Source organism: Malus domestica, chromosome 04 (genome assembly GCF_042453785.1).
Source record: "Malus domestica chromosome 04, GDT2T_hap1".
Lineage (NCBI taxonomy): Eukaryota > Viridiplantae > Streptophyta > Magnoliopsida > Rosales > Rosaceae > Malus > Malus domestica.
This window is the reverse complement of record NC_091664.1, coordinates 4,950,254-4,977,280: the sequence shown is the minus strand read 5'-3', so window position 1 is coordinate 4,977,280 and position 27,027 is coordinate 4,950,254. Positions and strand designations below refer to the sequence as shown.

Genomic DNA, 27,027 nt, shown 5'->3' with positions numbered 1-27,027 from the left:
TTGAGAAAGTATGGACAGCCAGTATCTGGATTGGCAACTGGCCTCCATATTAGGAAAATGAGGGTGAGGGTAAAGTTGTGGGAAGCTTTGTGAGAATCAAGTCGGACTCCAATGATTACTTGCAAAAAAAAACTCTCATATGCTACTCCAAGTTATTGCTCTCAACAAGCCGCCCGCTGCCTCCTCCTCCTCCGGAGTTCTTCTGCTTTACCTTTCCGGTCTTGCCCTCGTCAAAGAGGTCCCAATCTCCAGCTTTCCAATGATAACTTCACGCATGAGAACATGCAGGAAACGGAGTGGGAAACAAAAGCAAAAGCGGAGATAAGATTCTTTTCTTATTATTAATTCCATTATCATTCCTTGTCTGCCATCTGCAAAAGGGTAAAGAAAATAAGAAACAAAAAATCGAAAACAAAAGTAGAAAGTAAAAAGAAAAGTAGAAAAGAGAATAAAATCTGAAAGATTATGATTTGAATGAGCAGGACCGCAAGTGGTAAAGGACAAACGGTAAAGGAGAGATTAATGATTAAATTGGGTGCACATGCATGACAGAGACAGAAAGAGAGGCCCAGTACGCACCAACGATCTGCAACTGTCGAAACCTTTATTTTTGAATGATGTAATTTATTTTTCGTATCTTTCGGAGATATCTGTATAAACCCCATCAGAGGGTAAAAAATAAATAAATAAAAAATAAAAAAATAAAAAAGCCCAAAATAAATGGGCTGGAATGTTGTGTAGGGCGAAGGCCCATAAGCCCAAAATAGCTCCAACCAGGCGATCAAAAGTACGCCCATAAGCCCAAAATTATTCGGCAACCTGCCACTATTACCACCAACCTGATCAAAGTACGCCCAGTACTCCAAAATTATTCGGCAACCCGCCGCTATTACCACCAACCAGGTGATGAAATGTACAACCTGTACTCTAATATCATTTGGCAACTAGCCATTCATGCCACCAACCAAGTGATGAAATGTACAACCCGTACTCTCTTTCATGCCACCAACCAAGTGATCAAAAGTACGCCCAGTACTTCATATTATACATGAGCATTAATCATGTCAATCATACATAAACATTCATGAGCATCACTCATATCAATCATACATAAACATTCATGAGCATCACTCATGTCAACATTTATGAGCATCGCTCATGTCAACATCCATGAGCATCACTCATGTCAATCAAACATTCATGAGCATCATTCATGTCAATCAGCTTCAAAAGCTTCATTTACAGAGCTATAGCTTCAAAGCTTCACTTACAATAGCTTCACTTACAAAGCTTCAGTGTAGGGTATACAAATACCGCCTCTGAACAACTGCCATTTCGGCCTATACATGGATTCAATTTCAAATCTCCAGCCAAAAGACTCTCTTGACTGAAGACTTGGGGAATTACTGTTTATACCATATATAGGGCTTCGTATTTAGATCTCGTACAAATACTCGGGGGACTTAAATGTAATTATGTGATAAAGGAATGGGTAAATATGTAATAAGTGAGGAGTCCTTATTCTATAAAGGACCCCTCACCCTCACAATTAGGAGAGGCCAATCTCTTAGGCCATATCATCACCCTCTCAGAGCTCTCATCCTCACAGAGAAGCTCTCCCTCTCTCCCTCTTCAACTCTTACAGAGAAATACAATCAGTGTGGACGTAGCCCAAATCTTGGGGTAAACCACGATACATCTTGTGTTATTTACATTTCATGCAAATTTATGGTCGGATTTACGTTGTACCAAAACTTCCGGTTTTGTGCATCAACAGTTGTCAAAAAAAATATTTACAAAACTGCAAATCTTCGGTTGTAGGCACCAAACTTGAGGAAGGATGGAGATGGTAGACGTAGAAGAAATATATAATAAAAGGTGAAGAAATTGAAAACTGAAACAAAAAATAAAAAACTATTTTAAGTTCCTTTCAAAATCTTGAATCTGTTTTTATTCATTTTTTTTTTATCTCTTCCCACCGTTGCTCTCACCATCCTTTTTCATCAATATACATTTTATATCTTAAGCACGAAAAGTAAAATGACTCGTTTGGATGTATTTTTAATCTGACTGAAAACGTTTTTAGAGAAAATATTTTTGGATTCCAAAAGCATCTTAAGTCATTTGTACAAGAAGTATCAGTTATGTTTTTCTCCCAGGAATCACTTTAAGTGTTTTTTTTTTTCAGAATTTAATAACATTTTTACTAAGAATTGTTTTAAAAAATATTTTCATCAAAAGCGTTTTTAGTCATTTTAAAAGCACATCCAGAGCTCTGGATTCTGGAAGTACATATATAGAACTTTAATGGAAGAGCTTAATTATTATTCATAATAATAATATTGATGTTATTAGTTGACAGCAGACCGCGATATACAAGACGTCCTATGTATGAACCACTTCACCATTTGCCTCTGGGTTGCCTTTTACTGCATATGTAGGAGGGGGTGTCTCGTTTCCCATCCTGCTTATCATCCTTACGTACTAAATTTGATGAATTAGTATCCACCGGCCAGTTTCTGGGTGGTTCTTCACCTCCACATGGAGGAGGAGGAGGAGAAGACGGCTGAAAGCTCTCCGATCCCATGTCTCTGAATTGCTTGGTAAAGACAACCAAATGCAAATATTAATGTTACTAAAAAAAGAATGATGGGTGGGGAGCCTTACTGGCTCTATTTGTTTTTTTCTCTTCTTTTCTCTTGCAGAAGATGGGTGGGGACTAAGCAGTAGGGCTTCCCATTCCTTTACGGGTCCACAAGAGGACTTGCATATATGCTCATTCTCTTCACACCATGTGCGGCCATGTATAATAGGTACCATAATTCGAATTTAAAATCTCGTTCAACATCAGGCAAAAAAAAAACTTAAATAGCTAAATATCTTTGAAAAAAAAAAAGAATAACTCAAATGCTTAAGTTAGCCATAGGAAGGAAGCCTGCAGAACAAAGTTAACATGAAGAATGAATACAATCCAATGCTTAAGTGATCCAAATTTGAGAAGGTCAATGGTGAGGGGCAGTTATATGTGCCATCCTCTTTGTTTCTCCAATCTTTGCATTGTCGACTAAAATAACATCAAACCAAGTGCAATACAATCCAACAATGCACCTGTGACATCTTGTTACCCTTGAAGTGGATCTGATTTTCTTTGGTGCTTTCTAGTTTTTGCCCTTCTTCATTTTCCCTTCTTAAATGAAAATAAAAGAGTTTGTTGTCTCCTTGTTTTGCCCTGTTGCTTCAACTATTATGCTTAATATTTTACCTTTGGTTGACATGCATTAGGATCTGGGCTAATAGGCAGTCAGCTGCAAGGTCAAAAGAAAGGAAAATGCGATGTATGGCTGAGCTTGAACAGAAAGTCCAGACGTTGCAAACAGAAGCAACATCCTTGTCTGCTCAATTGACTCTCTTGCAGGTAAATTTCACTTAACCCATTCCTTTATTAGACCCGGTTCTCTTTATTGGACTGATTAGATGAATGTCTTTGCTTATGATTCCCTTCGTTTTCACTTCACTACTCACATGACTGTTTGATCTAGCTTACATAACGAGATACAAGCGATTATTCTTATGGATTTCTTTATGAGCAGAGAGATATAAATGGTCTGACTGCTGAGAACAGTGAACTGAAACTGCGTTTGCAAACAATGTACATAATTTTCATGATTAGAATTAATTTTCATATAATCTATTTCTTTCCTTAATTTTATTGAATTGTCTGTGGTCATTGGCTGAAAGGAAAAATTAAGCATGATACAAGCACGCTGACACACAATAACTTTGGACGTAATGGACGATCCAATAAGTAGATGCTAGCATACATATACTTGATTTTTTGTTAGATTAGAATCCAAGATGCCATAAGTTAAGTTGGCAGACATTGTTTCCTGCTGCTAACTCAGAATAAAAATTGGTTGCTAATTCTGATTTTGGTTGATGAAGACTTTTTGCACCATATGCTTTTACCAAATACCTAATTTATTATAGTCTACGTTATAAGATTCGGCAAAAGAACTTTGGTTCCTCGGCATTTCCTATTGCACAATGAGTTTATGATTTGATTGTTTATTCAAATTATCCAGATGGTACTAAATTATGTGCTAAACTAGTTTATGATTTGATTTGATTGTTTCTTCAACTTATCCAGAAGGTACTAAATTAGTGTTTTTAAATTTATATTGCATGAGTTGGCATCTTTATGATGAATGTTTAGTCGGAGAGGTTTATGTGTTTTTGGCTTTTATTACTGAGCTGTAAATGTAGACTTGCCTTGACCATTTTACTGCTTGTCTATCAAATGAGTAGATTTTTGTTCTTAGTCTCTCTATTTGCTTCTAATTCATAGCCTGTGTACAGTCATTGGATCTAGTTTCCTGTGGCTAATCAAAGCGGTGCTGGGTATGCCTCCCCCACCGATGTCGACAAGAACGATTTTCCTTGAATTTATGCCCATTTTCAATGTTGTAGTAGGCCATAAACAACATGCTGGCTAACCTGAAGTGGACTGGCCATCGTATTGGATGGTTAATTTTTAGAGCCAATTAGCATCCGATGTAGAAGTTTTGCTCAAATTAGACTGTAGCATCTTGTTTGTGTAGTATCAGTACAATACTATAATTTAGGTTTTCTTGCTGATCGGATTCCGTGTAACTTCTGGTTCTTGATCCTTATGTGAATGAAATTGTGCCGAAACATTATTGTTTTTGTTTGTCTCGTAGCATTGAACAATGCACTGAAAGAAGAAATTCAGCATCTGAAAGTTATGACTGGCCAAGCTATGCCAAATGGTGGACCTATGATGAACTACGCTTCTTTTGGCGCGGCGGGTCAGCAGCAGTTCTATCCAAACAATCAAGCAATGCACACTCTTCTAACTGCACAGCAGTTTCAACAGCTCCAGATTCATTCTCAGAAGCAGCAGCACCAGTTTCAGCAGCATCAGCTCCATCAACTCCAGCAGCAACAGATGCAGCAGCATCATCAGCAACAGCAACAGCAGCAGCAACAACAAAGTGGGGAGTTGAAAATAGGAGAATCCGTGCCTCCGCCAAGCCAGAAAGATAATACATCAGAGGTCAACCAATCTGTAACGAAGGATTGAAATGTTATCGGGTCTGCCAAAAATTAAAGACGGATGCGAGGCATTGTTCAATAATTGTAGTTGCACAGCCGCCTCCAGTTAGGGTACTTACCCTCCCTTCCCTTCCTCCCCCTCCTCCTCCTCCCCCTTCTGTTTTTGAGTCTGGTTAGATACACCTAGATGACACCTTTGTTTGTAGCCTGTTCTGTACATATCGTTTTAGTTGTAGATCGAATGATGGGGTTAATTTTCTGTCGAGTACCGTATGGTTGTAGCACCTTGTGATTTGTGTTTTGTTACTGGTAATTATGGTGGATTTAGATTATGAAAATTTGTTATCTGAAAATTAAATGTGTTTTTGGGATTAGTCTCTCAGGGTTGGTTTGATATTGCTGTGCTTTAAAAAAAATTGTTTCTGCTGTGCTTTGAAAAACAACTGTTCTGTTGTGCTATGATAATAAGCTGTTTCTGCTGTGTTATGAGAATAAGTTGTTTCTGCTGTGCTATGAGAATAAGCTGCTGTGAAATAAAGTAGCAGAGTGTTTGGTAAATTTTTTTTTGTAAAAGTTCTTTTGGAAAAAAAAAAGCAGTATGGTAGTGTTTGGTAAACTTTTATATAAAACAGTTGTGACTGTGTGAAATGACAAAAAAACTATAAAATGAGTATAATGTTAAATGTAAAATAATAAACCAGCCCTATCTTCCTTTTATCCATCTTCATTTATTAATAATCCATGTCTTTTATTTATTAATAGTCTCTCTAGAAGTCTCCTATTTTTTTTGAGTAATGCTATTCATACCATGTTTTTATACCACATTTCTATACCACCTTAGGTGGCATATGATGTGGACAGCCATATCATTTGAATTAATCAGATTTTTAAATTTAGTTTATTATTTAATAAATCAATAATTAAGAAAACACCTTTGTTAAGTGGCATCAAAACCCATTTTAACTCTAAACCCTTCTTCCTCCCACCACCTTCCTTCCTAATTCCTGTCTGTAATCCTCGACAACAGAAAACACTCCTCTCTGTAGTCCCTCCCTTTCTCCGTCTCTCTTCACCGACGCCCAATGGCCATAGTTTCAGTCCGGACCTTCGGAGAACCAGAGGTATTTAGTTTTTAACCCAAATTGCCCACGATTTCTTTTCGACTTTTCCAAAATCGATAAAGTTTCAAGCTTTTAGTGGCTCAGATTGTTTATTTTTCTGGAATTGTGTTTAATCAAATTATAGAATTGATGGCGGTGAAATCTTAAAGCTGATATTTATTCAATTTTTGGCTTTTGGGTTTTGATGTTTGTATCCAATGTCTTAGAAAGTTAAGGCTAGTTTAGCACACAGATCGGCAAAGGAAAATCGTTTCTGGTTTTGGCTATGGTAGTCTGGTGGGTTTCTGGGTGTGTTTCCATTTCTTGTGCAGATCAGCAAAGTTGTTTCTGGTGGGTTTCTGGGTTTTGTGGAGATCGGCAAAGGAGCACCATTTCTGGTTTGAGGATGTTATTGAACTTTAAAAGCACTGTAGCTCCACGCGGTTTGAAAAAAAATCAGTTTTCCAATGCAGCATTTAGCTGCTTCAGCCTTTTTGAAGATTTTAGCTTATTCTCACAACAACTTCTAAAATAATGTTTTTTTTATAGTTTACTAAACACCTTCAACGTAAAAACTTTGAAAATAAGCAGCTTTTTTTTTAAGCAACTCAATGCCAAACTATACTTAAGTCTGTTAACTTTTATTCTTGATGATTTAGCACCACTCACTAAATTGCTTGCTTGTCACGTCAACTCCTTGCAGCATATATTCCTTATAATCCCAAAACGATATTGCCTGCCACTCAATTACGATGCAATTGAGAGTGATCAAAAACCCCCACACAATATAGCATCATGATTTCACCTGACGTCAAATGGACTTTGTCAATGAAACGCATAATCGTTTTTGTACTCAAGATTGGATTGTATTGGATAATTTTTAAATTTTAATTGCAGAAATATAGGATAATTTTAAATTTCGTAATTATTAAGTGTAAAAGATGAATTAGCCGTGAAAAAGAATATTTATAAGACTGCAAATCTTCCATTGTAGGCACCAAACTTTAGGAAGGATGGTGATGGTAGACGTAGAAAAAAAATATATAAGAAAAGGGTGAAGAAATTGAAAACTGAAACAAAAAATAAAAAAACTATTTTTAAGTTCTTTTCAAAATCTTGAATTTTTTTTTATTCATTTTTTTTTTTAATATCTCTTCCCACCGTTGCTCTCACCACCCTTTTTCATCAATACACATTTTATTTCTTAAGCACGAAAAGTAAAAGTTTATAACTAAAACCTAAAACGAAATAATTACTAAGCCTTGCTTTAAAATAATTATCAAACGAGTTGTATTCTATTCCGGGTGCACCTTACCAACTCCTGAACAAGCGTAAAATAGTTAGTGTAAATATTGGCTTTAGTTTGCATGAAGAAAAAAAATGAGTTGAAAATGGCAAAAAGCTTGGTGGAGACTGGAGAGAGCTGGGTAGGGGCACGATCGGAAACCAAAATACACGAGTAAACGCTGAAACGTGCACGCGACAACCGGTACTCTCTCTCCATGCAAGATTTTAAAGTTGACGGTTATTTCTTGTTTCAATAATGTGCAGTAAATCTAGCGAGTTATCGATTTTTCTTCTTCTTAAGAGCTCAATATATATATACACACACTAAAATTACAAATACATACCAGGTCTGCTAAGCTCTGGATTGTGGAAGTACATATATAGAACTTTAATGGAATAGCTTAATTATTATACATAATAATAATATTGATGTTATTAGTTGACAGCAGACCGCGATATATAAGACGTCCTATGTATGAACCACTTCACCATTTGCCTATGGGCAGCCTTTTACTGTGTAGAGCAGTCATGTGGTCGTCGAGCCTTTCTGGTTTCCAACACTGCTTATCATCCTTATCTACTAAATTTAATAAACTATAATCCACCGGACAGTTTTTGGGTGGTTCTTCACCTCCACGTGAAGGAGGAGGAGGAGGAGGAGGAGGAGGAGGAGAAGACGGCTGAGAGCTCTCTGATCCCATGTCTCTGAATTGCTTGGTAAAGACAACCAAATGCAAATATTAATGTTACTAAAAAAAGAATGATGTGTGGGAAGCCTTACTGGCTCCTTTTTTTTTTCTCTTCTTTTCTCTTGGAGAAGATGGGTGGTGAGTAAGCAGTAGGGCTTCCCATTTTATAACAACTCGCACAAGCTTCCATCCTTTACGAGTCCATAAGAGGAGGAGGACTTGCATATATGCTTATTCTCTTCACACCATATGGGGCCATGTATAATAGGTATCAGAATTCGAATTTGAAATCTCGTTCAGGCAAAAAAAAGAATAACTTAAATAGTTAAATTGTGAAATATATTGCAGAAATATACCAATTATTTATATGATCAAATATATCAAATCAAATGTATAATCACTATCAAACTTAAATTAGGAATAAGGAATAAGAAAATCTGGCATGTGAACCAAAGAGAGGCGTGATGTCGCTGCCCTAAAGCCGTAGACCCCTCCCTATGTGCAGGTTATGGCGGTGCCTACAACTCCAAGATACAACCCAAAGCTTCACAGGATGTCTGATCCGATATGCACGCCAACGGCAAACGGGATTGCCAAGTAGTGATCAATTGCCCAAGAATTATGAAGTAGGAATGTAAATAGACCGAGAGAGATGTGAGAATTGAGGGAGACATAAAAGTTTAGCGTATTATGTTTTCTGTCTGAGGTTTTTTATTTAAAGAACTTCTCATACCCTTTTAAAAGGAATATGACTCTTCAAATAAAACACAACTCTTAAATATTATAAATAAATAAAATAAAATAAAATAATAATAAGTTTTGAATCTTTAAAAATAAAATATTATAAAAATAATTAGAAAAAAATGAATAACTTAAATGCTTAAGTTATCCCTAGGAAGGAAGCCTGCAGAACAAAGTTAAGATGAAGAATGAATACAATCTAATGCTTAAGTGATCCAAATTTGAGAAGGTCAATGGGGAGGGGCAGTTATATGTGCCCTCCTCTTTGTTTCTCCGATCTTTGTATTGTCGACCAAAATAACATCTAACCAAGTGCCATACAATCCAATGTAGTGCTCACAAAATTTGAGCTCGAATTCCTTCAAACTAAAAACGGAAGGTCTTGGGTTCGAAACCTGCTGCTAGTATGGAAGCCAAACTTGTGACCATGGGAGGCTGAAATGCTTTTGTGAGTCTTCTCGGCTCCTGGAAGGGGTGGATGACCATGACTTGCCACCAATTATCTCCCTTATTGCAAATCGAGAAACAATTAAATCATCATCATGAATCGCAATGTAACAAGACACCATCAAATGGAAAAGACAGAGCTACAGGGCAATAAACATACAGAAAGAAAATACATCACCAGCATCCGCAACAGCAACAGCAGCAGCAACAACAAAGTGGGGAGTTGAAAGTAGGAGGATCCGTGCCTTCGCCAAGCCAGAAAGATAATACATCAGAGGTCAACCAATCTGTAACGAAGGATTGAAATGTTATCGGATCTGCCAAAAATTAAAGACGGATGAAGTATTGTTCAAAAATTGTAGTTGCACAGATGCCTCCAGTTAGGACTTACCCTCCCTTCCATTCCTCCCCCTCCTCCTCCTCCTCCTCCCCCTTCTGTTTTTGAGTCTGGTTTTAGATACACCTAGATGACACCTTTGTTTGTAGCCTGTTCTATACATATCATTTTAGTTGTAGATCGAGTACCGTATAGTTGTAGCACCTTGTGATTTGTGTTTTGTTCCTGGTATTATGGTGGATTTAGGTTATGAAGATTTGTTATCTGAAAATTAAATGTGTTTTCGGGATTAGTTTCAAGTGAAACCGCAACCGAAACTGAAACTTTTTGTTGTACAATTCGGTGCGGTTTTGAAGCCAAAATTCCGCTGGGCGTACAGAGGTTAATCAAGGTTAATCAAGGCCAATGGGCGTACAGAGGTTAATCAAGGTGGTTCTTGTTTAGGGTTTGTAGAGGGGAGTGAAAGCTTCAAGATGGTGGTGGTGGCGTCGAAAAATTCCGCTGGAGTTGATTGGAATCGGTGACGAAAAATGGGAGGTCACAGGGATGGGTAGACAGGAAAGTGAAGGCTGGGAGCTTCTCTGTCTTCAGCCCATTGGCCCTCTCTCACCCCTCAATTTCTGATTGGTCCCCCTTCATTAACCGATTGGTCCCTTATTTTCTTTCTTAAATATGATTGGTTTCTTTCCCATAAGATGGGAGTTCAATTTATTTAACTAAACTTTAAATAACCAATTTCAAACGTATGTAACTATACCGTTATAATCCAGACTCGCGAACGGTTTCCGCCTATGCGCTCGTAGTGACAAGTACTACGAGGATACGCTAAAAAAATGAGTCCTACGTCTCTCTAACCGATGGTCAACGAAAGTCAAAGTTTTTCCTCTAGGGGCATTTTTCGTAAAATCACTATTTTAAATTTTATAAAATTGTAAAGGTAAGGACATGTTGTCACAATGCCCGCGCGATATTGCAAGATTAAAAAGAAACCGTAGGAAGATTTTGTATATAGTACTATTTACATACAAGGGAGAATACTTTATGTGTATTACATAAACGATTTAATACAATCATAAACTCGTAGGAAATCTACAAACAATCACATTGAGATACATAAGCTTAATATGTGCTTACCCCTATTTGACTTCGAACTCTCCTGCGTATTTTACAAAAATTACTGATTAAATTAAATAAAAAAATTCAACAAAATTCAATCACAAATTCCACCTAGATAATTATCAAAATCGGAAAAAGAGAAGAAAAAAAAGAGATTGAGAGGGTCAAAGGGCCAAAGGAAAGAATTGGGATACGAGTCAAATACTAATAAATAAATAATTTCTCTAAACCAAACTGAGAGTAAATAGAAATCTAAACTTAAAACAATCACAACTTCAACACAACTAAAGTCTAGGGAACAAAATCTGATACTCAAGGGAAAAGGATCCTAGCCGGATTGTTTTTTCTGGGGATTTGGGAGATCCCGTGATCGTGTCTGTTCATCATACATCGTGTGATCAGAACGGACACGATCACGGGATTCTCTGAATCCTCATAAAAATGATCCAGCGAACTCAGAGTACACAACTCATCTCTCTACGTGTAAAACACTTGAAAAATTAAATGCAAATTATTGAAATGGAATACTGAAGTAGTTGTGCTAATTTTTCTTTGGGTAAAAGACTGTTTACTACCCTCATGTTTCGTGGTTTTCAACATTTAGTACATCAAGTTTTTTTCGTCTTAGATTCATACCTAAAGTGTAAATTTTGGGACAGTCTCATACATCCATTAGTCAAACTGTTAAATCTGCCGTTAATTGTGACGTGGCGCCCATGTGGACAATGACTGGGCACCACGTGTCAGCCACGTTTTTTTTTCTTTTTTTTTTCTTCTTTCTTCTTTCTTCTTTCTTCTTCATTCTTCTTCTTCTTCTTCTTCTTCCTCCAATTGCAACTTTTTTTGTTCTTCCTCCTTCTCCTTCTTCTTCTTCTTCTTCTTCTTCCTCGAATCTGGGGAAGTTTTTTTTTTTCTTCTTCCTCCTTCTTCCTTCTCCTTCCTCCTTCTTCTTCTTTTTCTTCTTCTTCTTCCGAATCTGCCCAGATTCGGTTTTTTTTTCTTTTCTTTTTTCTTCTTTTTTCTTCTTCCTCTGACTAAAAGTTTTTTTTTTCTCTTCTTCCTTCTTCTTCTGAATCTGGGGAAGATGAATTTTTTTTTCTTCTTTCTTCTTCTTCCTCCTTCTTCCTCTCCTTCTTCCTTCCTTCTTCTCCCCCTTCTTCTCCTTCTTCCTTCTTCTTCATCTTCCTCACCAAAAAAAAAAAAAAACCTTCATCTTGCCCAGATTCGGAGGAAGAAGAAGGAAGAAGGAGAAGAAGAGGAAGGAAGAAGAAGAAGAAGGAGGAAGAAAAAAAAAACTGAATCTGGGCAGATTTGGAGGAAGAAGAAGAAGAGGAGGAAGGAAGAAGGAAGAAGAAAGAAGGAAGAATAAGGGAGGAGAAGGAGGAGGAAGGAGGAAGAAGAAGGAGGAAGAAAAAAAAAGTTGCAGTCAAATGGAAGAAGAAGAAGGAAGAAGGAAGAAGAAAGAAGAAAGAAGAAAGAAAAAAAAACGTGGCTGATACGTGGCGCCCAGTCCTTGTCCACATGGGCACCACATCACAATTAACGGCAGATTTAACAGTTTGACTAACGGATGTATGAGACTGTCCCAAAATTTACACTTTATGTATGAATCTGAGACGAAAAAAACTTGATGTACTAAATGTTGAAAACCACAAAACATGAGGGTAGTAAACAGTCTTTTACCCTTTTTCTTTTTATCCAAAGATCCATCTCCACTTGCTCTAAACATAAAGGACAACAACAATTGTCATCTCCACTTTTCGTGCATTCAAAACATCACAACAATGACAATATAAGGGAAAATACATGTGCATCAAGTCACAAAAATTTCCATAAATTTGTCCCAAATGATGACACTGAGTGACACAATAGCATGTGGAATGAAATTATTAAATCCCAACAGAAAACCTTTCAAAGCATTTTTGTGAAATCAAACTCCAACCACCATTTGATTAGTTCAACACAGAATCATTATGAAGACTCTGAGCACAAGGATCAAATGATCCAAATTGTTGAAATTTGATCCAACGGTTACAAACAAGGGACCTCTCTAAAAATTATAATAATTGTAGCCGGTGAAACAAATTTCAACAATCCGGATCAAATGATCATTAAGCTCAGATTATTAGGATCCGGAGAGGATCCAATTCCACTATATAATACCCACATACATACCCATCCGACTTTTTCTTAACTTGATGAATTTCTTATCTATGTTTCCTTGTTGATTATATTTCTCTATCAATAGAAAAATGAAAACAAATAAACAGTTGGGGCTTCAGAAACTTAACATATATTACCATAACTCAACCATAAATAATTTAGTTTACTTTTAATAAGGAAATCATAAAGCAAAACGGAAAATCGAAAAGGTTCATATACTGGAGAGATGAGAGATTTTTCAATGTGACCGTCACAAGGAATAGTACATCACATGTTGTTATATAAATTGTGGAATATGTGTGTTAAAAAGTTAATAACTTAAAAAATAAAATTTCTCACCACTTACATAAAAACACGTGATGTATCACCCGTGTTTCCGTCACAACTAAAAATTTCTCCTCAAAAAGAATGATGGCACTACTTTCCAGAAGTTACATAAATTTTGCTGAATAGTAAATAGTAAACCACACAATTAGAAAAATTAAATGCTTCTTTTTTTTCTAAAATTAGGAGAATGGGCAAGGAGTCATTATTTAAAAGAAAAAATAATGAAAATGATTTGAAAATTTTGAGTTTTAACGATAATAACAAAATAAAAAGTAAAATAAATAGTACCAAAATTAATTTTTTAATATAAAAATTTAATTTTTCGTTAACGGTTTAAGAAGCAAATGCAATTGGTGATGTTTTGGTTTTCTCGTTTAGCAGTTTGACGGTGAACCGCACTCGGGGGAGAACAGCGAGAGGGAAAAGAGAAAAGCGAGAATAAGAAAAAATAAAAAAATAATATAATGTATATATATTATCTCAGGCAATGGCAGAAACGCAATAATAAAAAAGAGTAAACTGTCATTTAACCCCCTGAACTATCACGTGAGTTTCAATTTCCTCCCTGAACTATTTTTTCAGCCAATTGACCCCCTAAACTATGTTAAAGTGGCCAATTAACCCCCTACCGTTAAGTATCTTTAACTCCATCAAATTTTCTATTAGAAAGTGTCATGTGCTTGGCACATGACCACCTTTTTACATTTTATGTCTAAATCTTTACAAAGAAAACATATAAAACAAATATTAAAACAAAAAACATACAAACCCTAAACTTAATCATTCAAAATAATAGAAAAGGTAAGACTTTTTATATTAACACCCCATAAAATGTTGAATGCACCCCATATTAAAATTTAATATTAAATGACTTATTTATGTAATGACAATTTTGACCTTATTAGGTTTAAAAAAAATTATAAATACACCCCAAATCACTTTTAGCGTATTATTTATCTTCTCAACTATCAAAACCCTCTCATCCTACATTGTTGAACAAAACTCTAACCAATGAAATTACAAACATGTTGATTGAGAAAAATTGTTTTTGACGAATGAAACACGAAATCGATGTTTTTGAAGCTTCACATGAGGTAAGACTTCACATTTTTCATTGTTTTAGTGATTTCGATGACATCGATAATTATTTAATCTTGCGTTTGCTGCATTATTTAAACTTATATATTCATATTCATATTCATATTCATCTTTTAGGGTTCATATTGAAAAATAATGCAGCAAATGCAAGATTAAATAATTATCGATGTCATCGAAATCACTAAAACAATGAAAAATGTGAAGTCTTATCTCATGTGAAGCTTCAGAAACATCGATTTCGTGTTTCATTCGTCAAAAACAATTTTTCTCAATCAACATATTTGTAGTTTCATTGGTTAGAATTTTGTTCAACAATGGAGGATGAGAGGGTTTTGATAGTTAAGAAGATAAATAATACGCTAAAAGTGATTTAGGATGTATTTATAATTTTTTTTAAATCTAATAAGGTCAAAATTGTCATTGCATAGTGGAGTAAATAAGTCATTTAATATTAAATTTTAATATGTGGTGCATTCAACATTTTGTGGGGTGTTAATATAAAAAGCCTTACTTTTTCTATTATTTTAAATGATTAAGTTTAGGGTTTGTAAGTTTTTTTTTTTAATATTTGTTATATATGTTTTCTTTGTAAAGATTTAGACATAAAATGTAAAAAGGTGGTCATGTGCCAAGCACATGACACTTTCTAACAGAAAATTGGATGGAGTTAAAGATACTTAACGGTAGGGGGTTAATTGGCCACTTTAACATAGTTTAAGGGGTCAATTGGCTAAAAAAATAGTTCAAGGGAAAATTGAAACTCACGTGATAGTTCAGGGGGTTAAATGACAGTTTACTCTAATAAAAAATAAACAGGGGCAAAATAGTCAGTTAGGAACAGTGTTTTAGTTTTAGTATCGATTAAATTTTTGGTTTTCGGAGTGTTTACCGCGCGCCTCCATCATCCTCTTCGCCACCTATCTAGGGTTTTCAGACCCCTTTCTGGGATTTTCCTTGGGATTTCCGAGCTCGTCAAAATGACCTTCCGATTCATCGACGTCGGAGCCTCTTCTCCTTCCTCTTCTTTTTCTTCTAGGGCTCCGAACTGCAACCAACTCTCCTGCTTCTTCAGTTCTGTGCCATCCAAAGCCCCATACCTTCATCGTCCTTCCAACACTTCTTCTTTGTCACTCTCTCGGAGCCGCATGGACTGCTCTCTAAGAGCCGCCATCGAAGATACCAATGGTACATGCCACGGCAAAGTCGAAATCGGGCATTCGATTTTGACGGCTTTGTCGCCGTTGGACGGCCGTTATTGGGGTAAAGTCAAGGAATTGGCTCCTTTTATGAGCGAATATGCCCTAATCTACTACAGAGTTTTCGTTGAGGTACTTCGTTTAATTTGCTACCGAGTTTTCGTAATTTTTTGTTGCGTTTTCTTTATTTGAATTTTGAATTTGATGAAGGTGTTATTGTTTTTCTTAATTTCAGATAAAATGGCTGTTGAAACTTTCACAAATCCCTGAGGTCACAGAGGTGCCCAGTTTCAGTGGAGATGCTCAATCTTACTTGCAAGGAATCATCGATGGATTTAGCGTCGATGATGCAGCGGAAATAAAGAAGATTGAGAAAATTACTAATCATGATGTGAAAGCAGTGGAGTATTTTTTGAAACAGAAATGCAGTTCGCATCCAGAGATAGCTAAGGTGAATCCCTTTATCGAGTCATTTAAATTCCGAAACAAGCTTGAAGCTGCTCCTTTATATTTGATACCGTCCCGTTGATAGCTTCGTTTCATATGTTTGAGAATTGTGTAATGTTTTGTTATTGTAGGTGCTTGAGTTTTTCCATTTTGCTTGCACATCTGAGGACATCAACAATCTTGCTCATGCGTTGATGTTGAAAGATGCTATCAACAATGTTATGTTTCCCGTCATGGATGAGTTGGTTGAGGCAATTTGTGACATGTCAAAGGATAACGCGTCCGTTCCCATGCTTTCTCGCACGCACGGTCAGACTGCCTCACCCACCACTTTGGGGAAGGAAATGGCAATTTTCGCTGTCAGGTTAAGCATACAAAGGCGCAGAATTTCTCAGGTTGAAATCATGGGGAAGTTTGCTGGTGCAGTAGGAAATTACAATGCTCATCTTGTTGCATATCCTGATGTTGATTGGCCTCAGATTGCTGAAGAGTTTGTAACATCTCTTGGAGTGAGTTTTAATCCTTACGTTACTCAGATTGAGACTCATGACGAGGAGGAGGCGAAGACGCTTGAGAGCTCTCCAATTCCATGTCTCTGAATTGCTTGGTAAAGACAACAAAATGCAAATATTAATGTTACTAAAAAAAGAATGATCGGTGGGGAGCCTTACTAGCTCTTTTTTTTTTTCCTTCGTCTTTTCTCTTGGAGAAGATGGGTGGGGACTAAGCAGTAAGGCTCCCCATTTTATAGCAGCAAGCCACACAAGCTTCCATCCTTTACGGGTCCACAAAAGGAGGAGGACTTGCATATATGCTAATTCTCTTCACACCATGTGAGACCATGTATAGGTACCCAAATTCGAATTTGAAATCTCGTTCAGCATCAGGCAAAAAAGGAATAACTTAAATAGCTAAATATCTTTAAAAAAAAATGAATAACTTAAATGCTTAAGTTAGACATAGGAAGGAAGCCTGTAGAACAAAGTTAAGATGAAGAACGAATACAATCCAATGCTTAAGTGATCCAATTTTGAGAAGGTCAATGGGAAGGGGCAGTTATACGTGCCATGCTCTTTGTTTCTCCTATCCTTGCATTGTCGACCAAAACAACATCAAACCAAGTGCAATACAATCCAATGTAGTGCTCACAAAATTTGAGCTCGAATTCCTTCGAACTAAAAACTGAAGGTCTATCAAATGGGTAGATTTTTGTTCATAGTCTCTTTATTTGCTTCTAAGTCAGCCTGTGTACAACCATTGGATCTAGTTTCCATGCTAATCAATGCGGTGCTGGGTCTACCTCCCCCACCGATATGGGCAAGAAAGATTTTCCTTGAATTTATGCCCATTTTCAACGTTGTAGTAGCCATAAACAACATGCTGGCTGACCTGAAGTGAACTGGCCATCATATTGGATGTTTCATTTTTTAGAGCCAATTAGCATCCGAAGTAGAAGTTTTGCTCATTCTGATCTTGGCACATAAAGGAAACCAAAAAAATAAATTAGACTGTAGCATCTTGTTTGTGTAGTATCAGAACAATACTATAACATAGGTTTCTCACTGATCCGATTCCATGTAACTTCTGGTTCTTGGTCCTTATGTGAATGAAATTGACTTGCCGAAACAATATTGTTTTTGTTTGTCTCATAGCATTGAACGATGCACTGAAAGAAGAAATTCAGCATCTGAAAGTTATGACTGGCCAAGCTATGCCAAATGGTGGACCTATGATGAACTACGCTTCTTTTGGCGGGGCGGGTCAGCAGCAGTTCTGTCCAAACAATCAAGCAATGCACACTTTTCTAACTGCACAGCAGTTTCAACAGCTCCAGATTCATTCTCAGAAGCAGCAGCACCAGTTTCAGCAGCATCAGCTCCATCAACTTCAGCAGCAACAGATGCAGCAGCATCATCAGCATCCGCAACAGCAACAGCAGCAGCAACAACAAAGTGGGGAGTTGAAAATAGGAGGATCCGTGCCTTCGCCAAGCCAGAAAGATAATACATCAGAGGTCAACCAATCTGTAACGAAGGATTGAAATGTTATCGGGTCTGCCAAAAATTAATGACGGATGAGGCTTTGTTCAAAAATTGTAGTTGCACAGCCGCCTCCAGTTAGGGTACTTACCCTCCCTTCCCTTCCTCCCCCTTCTCCTCCTCCTCCTCCTCCCCCTTCTGTTTTTTAGTCTGGTTAGATACACCTAGATGACACCTTTGTTTGTAGCCTGTTCTGTAAATATCGTTTTAGTTGTAGATCGAATGATGGGGTTAATTTTCGGTCGAGTACCGTATGGTTGTAGCACCTTGTGATTTGCGTTTTGTTCCTGGTAATTATGGTGGATTTAGATTATGAAGATTTGTTATCTGAAAATTAAATGTGTTTTTGGGATTAGTCTCAGGGCTGGTTTGGTATTACTCTGCTTTGAAAAAAAGGTTCTTCTGCTTTGCTATGAGAAAAAACTGTTTCTGCTGTGCTATGAGAATAAGCTACTTCTGCTGTGCTATGAGAATAAGCTGCTGTGAAATAAAACAGCAGAATGTTTGATAAATTTTTTTTGTAAAAGTTCTTTTGGAAAAGAAAACAAGCAATATGATAGTGTTTGGTAAACTTTTATATAAAAGAGCTGTGATTGTGTGAAATGACAAAAAAATATATAAAATGAGTATAATGTTAAATGTAAAATAATAAACCAACTCTATCTTTCTTTTATCCATCTTCATTTATTAATAATCCATGTCTTTTATTTATTAATAGTCTCTCTACAAGTCTCCTATTTTTCTTTTATCTATCTTCATTTGTTAAGTGGCATCAAAATCCATTTTAACTCTAAACCCTTCTTCCTCCCACTCACCTTCCTTCCTAATTCCTGTCTGTAATCCTCGACAACAGAAAACACTCCTCTCTGTAGTCCCTCCCTTTCTCCGTCTCTCTTCGCCGGCGCCCAGTGGCCATAGTTTCAGTCCGGACCTTCGGAGAACCAGAGGTATTTAGCTTTTAACCCAAATTGCCCATGATTTCTTTTCGACTTTTCCAAAATCGATAAAGTTTCAGGCTTGTAGTGGCTCAAATTGTTTATTTTTCTGGAATTGTGTTTAATCAAATTATAGAATTGATGGCGGTGAAATCTTAAAGCTGATATTTATTCAATTTTTGGCTTTTGGGTTTTGATGTTTGTATCCAATGTCTTAGAAAGTTAAGGCTAGTTTAGCGCGCGGATCGGCAAAGGAAAACCGTTTCTGGTTTTGGCTGTGGTAGTCTGGTGGGTTTTTGGGTTTTTGTGTTTCCATTTCTTGTGCAGATCGGCAAAGTCGTTTCTAGTGGGTTTCTAGGTTTTGTGGAGACCGGCAAAGGAGCACCATTTCTGGTTTGAGGGTGTTATTGGACTTTAGAAAGTTTCATTAAAGGAGCACCGTAGCTCTGCGTGCTTTGAAAAAAAAGCCAGTTTTCCAAAGCAGCATTTAGCTGCTTCAGCTTTTCTGATGATTTCAGCTTATTCTCATAGCATTGTCCAAAAATAATCCCTTTTTATTTAGTTTACCAAACACCTTCAACATAAAAACTTTGAAAATAAGCAGCTTTTTTTTAGGGAGTTTTAACGAAAAGCCTGCAGTACTGTTCACTTTAACGAAAAACCACATTTTTACACTAAAAAGTCAAACCTAGTATTATTCACTTTACCCTTTATTTTGTCCTTATCGTTAAAACTCAAAGTTTTCAAGACATTTTCATTATTTTTCCTTTTGTTTTTTAAGCACCTCAATGCCAAACCGTACTTCGTCTGTCAACTTTTATTCTTGATGATTTAGCACCACTCACTAAATTGTTTGCTGGTCACGTCAACTCCGTGCAGCATATATTCCTTATAATCCCGAAACGATATTGCCTTCCACTCAATTACGATGCAATCGAGAGTGATCAAAACCCCCACACAATATAGCATCATGATTTCACCTGACGTCAAATGGACTTTGTCAAAGAAACGCATAATCGTTTTTTGCGCCCAAGATTGGATTGTATTGGTTAGCATCCGATGTAGAAGTTTTGCTCAAATTAGACTGTAGCATCTTGTTTGTGTAGTATCAGTACAATACTATAATTTAGGTTTTCTTGCTGATCGGATTCCGTGTAACTTCTGGTTCTTGATCCTTATGTGAATGAAATTGTGCCGAAACATTATTGTTTTTGTTTGTCTCGTAGCATTGAACAATGCACTGAAAGAAGAAATTCAGCATCTGAAAGTTATGACTGGCCAAGCTATGCCAAATGGTGGACCTATGATGAACTACGCTTCTTTTGGCGCGGCGGGTCAGCAGCAGTTCTATCCAAACAATCAAGCAATGCACACTCTTCTAACTGCACAGCAGTTTCAACAGCTCCAGATTCATTCTCAGAAGCAGCAGCACCAGTTTCAGCAGCATCAGCTCCATCAACTCCAGCAGCAACAGATGCAGCAGCATCATCAGCAACAGCAACAGCAGCAGCAACAACAAAGTGGGGAGTTGAAAATAGGAGAATCCGTGCCTCCGCCAAGCCAGAAATGTAAAGATATGAACATGAGTATACGGTGAACAAGTGTCAGTTGTTTGGTCCAATTAGTATAAGAAAGCCTTATAGGAAGATGAATGTGAGTTCTTGTTGATAGAGGAATCTGTCATGGAGAAGAACCAACATACACTGGGAAACATGAGTTGTTTCCTAATCGGATTGTAATAGGAAATCCTCATTGGTTTAGGAGAAGTATATGTATTTATATATATGCTGTGATCTCTGCTCTCATAGACACGCTCAGAAAAGAACTAAGTCCTATTCTTAGTTAGAGCATTAAGAGTTCTACCAGAGAGGAGAAGAGTTGCAGCATACAGAATTGGACAGCTGCTGCAATGGCATATTCGAATGGAGGTTCATCAGGTTAGTGTGAATACATCAGTTCATATTCAAAAGATTTTATGCTTTCTTGATTGTGTTTTATGTAGCTTAAATCTTGATCTTGGCTAATTGCATCTAACATGTGGTATCAGAGCTTAGATTTAAGTTCTTAAAATCAATCAAACACGGGTCAATGAAAATCGCCATTATCGGGTTTCGAAACCGGTTCTAAATATCAAAACAATTTTTCCTAAACGGTGCGTTTTTGATAAAATCAGGTCAGATTAATATGACTGTTGATATTCGAAATCGGCGCGGTTTTTCTTTTGGGGTTTTTCTGGGTTTTGTTCTTCTGCAAAAGAGGACTTTAACTCGTCCCTCTTATTTTGACCCGTTCACTTGCAATCCGAGTAATCCAAATCTTGTTATTGAGTGTTCAATACCTGTCCAAAATTGTTTCCGCTGCTAGGTATTGATGGTTGTCTCTTTAAAAGGTATGTGATCTTCAAAACTCAGATTAGAAAAATGAATATCATGAATCTTGCATAGAGATTTGTATAATGATTTTTTATGAACATGAGAGCAGTCATTCTTAGCATATGATTTAGTTTCTTAAAATGATTGTATCTGGTTAAATTTATGCAAATTTATTGTCACTATTAAGATCATAAACTGAGATGTATAGAACAAATCAGTGTGATGGTTGATTCTGATTATACCGTGATCAGTTCATGAACTATTCTGAAATCAATAATCCTATATGCGCCTATCAACTGGTTGTTGTTAAGATTGTATATATGGATATTGGTTATAAAGCTTTGATGTGCAATAGACTGTGAAACGAAATCAGAACTTTGAATGTTCATATGGTGATTTCAGGTTCATCGATGTCTGCAATATCAATGAAGACCTTAAATTTAGCAAATATTCCGATCCTTACTGGTGGTAGCAATTACAAGAAGTGGAGGAGGGATATCAACTTGCTATTGACTCTAAATGAGTTTGATATAGCAATTGAAAATCCCAAGCCTGTAATTAGTGATCAAAGCACCAGAGCTGAGAAGTCAGATTTTGAGAGGTGGTCAAGAGCTAATAAGGTAGCACTTTCCATCATAGAAGCTGGAATGACTGACACTATCAGGGGAGGAATTAAGAAACCAGAGCTTGCTGTGGATTATTTGGCTGCAATCGAAAAGAAATTCAAGGAGTCCGAGAAGGCAGAAGTAAGCCAGTATATGTCTGTGTTGACTCAATACAAGATTGAAGATACTGGTTCAATAAGGGATCATATAATGAAAATGTCAGATGCTGCCGAGAAGCTAAACTCCATGGAAATAAACATTGGAGAGAAGCAGCTTGTGTTCATGATTTTTCAAGCCCTCCCTACCAAGTATAGTCAGTTAAAAGTCTCTTACAACACTCAGGACAAGAACTGGGGCATAGATGAATTGATTGCACAATGTGTGCAAGAGGAAACTCGGCAAAAGCAAGAGAAAGGCAAGGAGATCGAAGAAGCAAATTATGTACAACCTGGACGAGAGAAGAGAGCATTCAATAAAGGCAGCTCTTCAGGTCCTGGTAAGAATTCTAAATTCACTAAGAATTCTAACAAATTCAATATAGCTGCTAAAGTAAATGACTCCCCTAGAAAATCTATCAAATTTAAAGCTAAACCTAAAGATGTGTCTAAACTTAAGTGTTTTTGGTGCAAGACTAAAGGGCATTTAAAAGTTGATTGTGAAATTTTTAAAGATTTTGTGAAGAGCAAAGAAAAGGAACAAGTACTTGTCTGTGTTGAGTCAAATCTTTGTGAAGTACCTGTTGATTCTTGGTGGTTTGACACTGGATGCTCGGTTCACATAACTAATTCTTTGAAAGGTTTTCAAAAACAAAAGGAGATTGGAAATACTATGTATCATGTCTATGTGGGGGAAGGGACTAAGGTTGCAGTGCATTCCATTGGAGTAGTAAACTTAAAACTAAATTCTGGTTTTGTGTTACAACTAAAAGATGTGCTCTATGTGCCTAAAATGAGAAGAAACTTGCTCTCTGCTTCTAAAATAATAAAAGATGGTTATGCATTCTTTGCTGATGATGTATGTTTGAAAATTTTTAAGAAAAACAGTTTTCATAAAATTTTGGGCATTGCCCTCTTGTCTGAAAATCTCTGGAGACTAGAGTGTATAGTTGAGTTTGTTGATCAGTCCGTTTTTAATGTCAATTCAAAAAGAATGTTAGAACATGATTCATCTTATATTCTTTGGCATAAGAGGTTAGGGCACATCTCTAAAGAAAGGATTCTTCAACTTTGCAAAGCCGAACTAATTCCCAAACTAGATTCTGCCACTGTGACAGAATGTGTTGATTGTTTGAAAGGAAAAATGACCAACTTTAGAAAACTAGATGCCAAAAGAAGCAAAGGGTTACTTGAAATCATACACACTGACATCTGTGGTCCTTTTCCAGTCAAAACAATATGTGGAAACAAGTATTTTGTTAACTTTATTGATGACTTCTCTAGACTGGGATATACTTTTCTGATTAAAGAAAAATCTGATGCCCTTAAATGCTTTATTGTTTACAAAACTGAGGTTGAAAAACAGTTAGGTAAAGTTATTAAAATTGTTAGATCGGATAGGGGAGGAGAATACTTTGGCAGGTACACTGAATCAGGACAGCAAAAGGGACCATTTGCACTATATTTAGAGCAAAACGGCATTGTAGCTCAGTATACAACACCGGGGACACCTCAACAAAATGGAGTCTCGGAACGAAGGAATCGAACTCTTATAGGTATGGTGAGAAGTATGATGTCAAGATCCAAATTGCCTGGTTTCTTGTGGGGAGAAGCCTTGAAGACAGCAAATCATATTTTGAACAGAGTACCGAGCAAATCTGTTATCTCAACACCTTTTGAGTTATGGCATGGCAGAACACCTAATTTTGAATACTTTCACGTTTGGGGTTGCAAATCAGAAGCAAGGTTCTATAATCCTAATGAAAGAAAATTAGATTCAAGGACTCAATCTTGTTACTTCATTGGGTATCCTGAAAAGTCAAAGGGCTACAGATTCTATATTCCTCAACATCACACTCGGATCCAAGAAACACATAATGCAGTATTCTTAGAGGATCAAGATGTTACAGATCTGTCGCGGGAAAATTTCATTTTTGAAGAAATGGATCAGCTACATGACATCCTACTAGGACTTTTTGGTACTTTACGTTGACGACATTCTTCTAGCAAGTTCTTGTCCACAGTTATTACAAAGAACTAAAAGGATGCTCAGTGAAAGTTTTGACATGAAGGATCTAGGAGAGGCACACTATGTGTTGGGGATTGAGATTGTACGCAATAGACAGAAACGACTACTTGGCTTATCGTAAAAGGGTTACATTGATAGAGTATTACACCGGTTCAATATGGAGAATTGTAGTTGTGGACAAGTTCCAGTTAATAAAGGGGATAAGTTCTCCAAGAGTCAGTGTCCGAGGACTGACTTGGAGACAGAGAAAATGCAGGGTAAGCCTTATGCTTCTCTGGTGGGAAGTCTCATGTATGCAACTATATGTACACGGCCTGACCTTGCTTTTATAACTGGAATGTTGGGAAGGTTTCAATCAAATCCAGGTGAAGCACATTGGATATCTGCCAAAAAGGTTCTAAGATATTTACAAAGAACCAAGAATTTCATGTTGGTTTATGGAAATGGCGAATCTTTGGAACTTGAAGGATATACTGACTCTGATTTGGCTGGTGATATAGATGATAGAAAATCGACCGGTGGCTATATCTTCATGTTAAATGGTGGTGCAGTTTCTTGGAAGAGTGCTAAGCAAACCGTGATAGCCACATCCACTATGGAGGCTGAGTTCGTAGCTTGTTTTGAAGGGATGAAACAAGCTGTGTGGTTGAAGAATTTTCTGACTGATTTAAAAATTGTAAAATCGATTCAGAAACCAGTAAGGATGTTTTGTGATAACAATTCTGCTGTGTTCTTTGCCAAGAATAATAGAAGAACTTCTGCCTCAAGGTTAATGGATGTAAAATTTCTTAAAGTAAGAGAGGAAGTGAAGAAGGGGATGATTGAAGTTCAGCACATCAGCACTGTTTTGATGGTGGCAGATCCTCTGACTAAAGCACTGCCTATTGGAGAGTTTCAGAAACATGTATCTCGGATGGGAGTGTTAGAAACTCTAGATCAGTGGGAGTAATTGATCTGTTTCAGAAAGTTTGAAGGTTGCTGCTATGTGAGTAATTCAATTTGGGACCTTGTTTACATTTTAGTCTGAGCTAGCTTACTTAGTTATGTTTAGTTAGTTTGTTTTATGTTTTAATAAGAGTCTTTGCTTCGAAACCTAAAGTTTCCGTTTTGGAGTATTGTGGTTTTGATAATAGACTTGTTGGATTCATATGGTACTTTGCAAGGACAATTTGTTTGTTTTAAAAGTTTATATGTTTCATGAATTTTATTCAGTTAATGAAATGCTGTTTTTCATTGAAGATTGATATAGATTGAGATCTTTTGAAAAGTGGGAGCATGTTCTGAATTAGTGTTGTTAATCATGTGTCATAATTGCAGATTGGATACATGTGAGTCTTGAATCGATGATTGTTTTGATAGTAATCTGAGATTCTTGGTTTCTGTATTTTGAAATGCAATGGGATGTTGGTCATGATGATAAAATCTTGAATAAGGCTGTGTGATCACTTCTTATAATTGGTAAAGACTGTGCTTGTTCATGTCTCATGTTCAAGTGGGAGAATGTAAAGATATGAACATGAGTATACGGTGAACAAGTGTCAGTTGTTTGGTCCAATTAGTATAAGAAAGCCTTATAGGAAGATGAATGTGAGTTCTTGTTGATAGAGGAATCTGTCATGGAGAAGAACCAACATACACTGGGAAACATGAGTTGTTTCCTAATCGGATTGTAATAGGAAATCCTCATTGGTTTAGGAGAAGTATATGTATTTATATATATGCTGTGATCTCTGCTCTCATAGACACGCTCAGAAAAGAACTAAGTCCTATTCTTAGTTAGAGCATTAAGAGTTCTACCAGAGAGGAGAAGAGTTGCAGCATACAGAATTGGACAGCTGCTGCAATGGCATATTCGAATGGAGGTTCATCATGTTAGTGTGAATACATCAGTTCATATTCAAAAGATTTTATGCTTTCTTGATTGTGTTTTATGTAGCTTAAATCTTGATCTTGGCTAATTGCATCTAACAAGAAAGATAATACATCAGAGGTCAACCAATCTGTAACGAAGGATTGAAATGTTATCGGGTCTGCCAAAAATTAAAGACGGATGTGAGGCATTGTTCAATAATTGTAGTTGCACAGCCGCCTCCAGTTAGGGTACTTACCCTCCCTTCCCTTCCTCCCCCTCCTCCTCCTCCCCCTTCTGTTTTTGAGTCTGGTTAGATACACCTAGATGACACCTTTGTTTGTAGCCTGTTCTGTACATATCGTTTTAGTTGTAGATCGAATGATGGGGTTAATTTTCTGTCGAGTACCGTATGGTTGTAGCACCTTGTGATTTGTGTTTTGTTACTGGTAATTATGGTGGATTTAGATTATGAAAATTTGTTATCTGAAAATTAAATGTGTTTTTGGGATTAGTCTCTCAGGGCTGGTTTGATATTGCTGTGCTTTAAAAAAAATTGTTTCTGCTGTGCTTTGAAAAACAACTGTTCTGTTGTGCTATGATAATAAGCTGTTTCTGCTGTGTTATGAGAATAAGTTGTTTCTGCTGTGCTATGAGAATAAGCTGCTGTGAAATAAAGTAGCAGAGTGTTTGGTAAATTTTTTTTTGTAAAAGTTCTTTTGGAAAAAAAAAAGCAGTATGGTAGTGTTTGGTAAACTTTTATATAAAACAGTTGTGACTGTGTGAAATGACAAAAAAACTATAAAATGAGTATAATGTTAAATGTAAAATAATAAACCAGCCCTATCTTCCTTTTATCCATCTTCATTTATTAATAATCCATGTCTTTTATTTATTAATAGTCTCTCTAGAAGTCTCCTATTTTTTTTGAGTAATGCTATTCATACCATGTTTTTATACCACATTTCTATACCACCTTAGGTGGCATATGATGTGGACAGCCATATCATTTGAATTAATCA

The 27,027-nt window shown here is 36.7% G+C and overlaps 1 protein-coding gene and 1 long non-coding RNA gene across 3 annotated transcripts; both read left to right on the top strand.

Annotated features, from left to right (window-relative positions):
• Positions 1-15,231: 15,231 nt before the first annotated feature.
• LOC103424928 (uncharacterized) lies at positions 15,232-18,415 on the top strand. Of its 2 annotated transcripts, XM_070820442.1 has the most exons (4): positions 15,240-15,706; positions 15,810-16,025; positions 16,153-16,628; positions 17,674-18,415. In XM_070820442.1, exons 1-3 carry the CDS (start codon positions 15,356-15,358, stop codon positions 16,618-16,620), a joined length of 1,035 nt encoding a protein of 344 aa, XP_070676543.1. In that variant the 5' UTR covers positions 15,240-15,355; the 3' UTR covers positions 16,621-16,628; positions 17,674-18,415. The 2 variants fall into 2 exon arrangements, with proteins under 2 accessions (XP_008361236.1, XP_070676543.1); XM_008363014.4 differs by lacking the exon at positions 17,674-18,415 and having other exon boundaries at positions 15,232-15,706; positions 16,153-16,710.
• Positions 18,416-19,927: 1,512 nt separating this feature from the next.
• Positions 19,928-26,519, top strand: LOC103431477 (uncharacterized). Its single transcript, XR_011579912.1, has 2 exons — positions 19,928-20,563; positions 26,133-26,519. It is a non-coding gene; the product is annotated as an uncharacterized lncRNA (long non-coding RNA).
• Positions 26,520-27,027: the final 508 nt, after the last annotated feature.

What these genes read in the sequence shown, in the direction of transcription:
- LOC103424928 (XM_070820442.1), top strand. Translation starts at nt 15,356, where the DNA reads ATGACCTTCCGATTCATCGACGTCGGAGCCTCTTCTCCTTCCTCTTCT. An exon ending in ACTACAGAGTTTTCGTTGAG is followed by an intron (nt 15,707 to 15,809) that starts GTACTTCGTTTA and finishes TCTTAATTTCAG; the next exon opens with ATAAAATGGCTGTTGAAACT. An exon ending in CGCATCCAGAGATAGCTAAG is followed by an intron (nt 16,026 to 16,152) that starts GTGAATCCCTTT and finishes TTGTTATTGTAG; the next exon opens with GTGCTTGAGTTTTTCCATTT.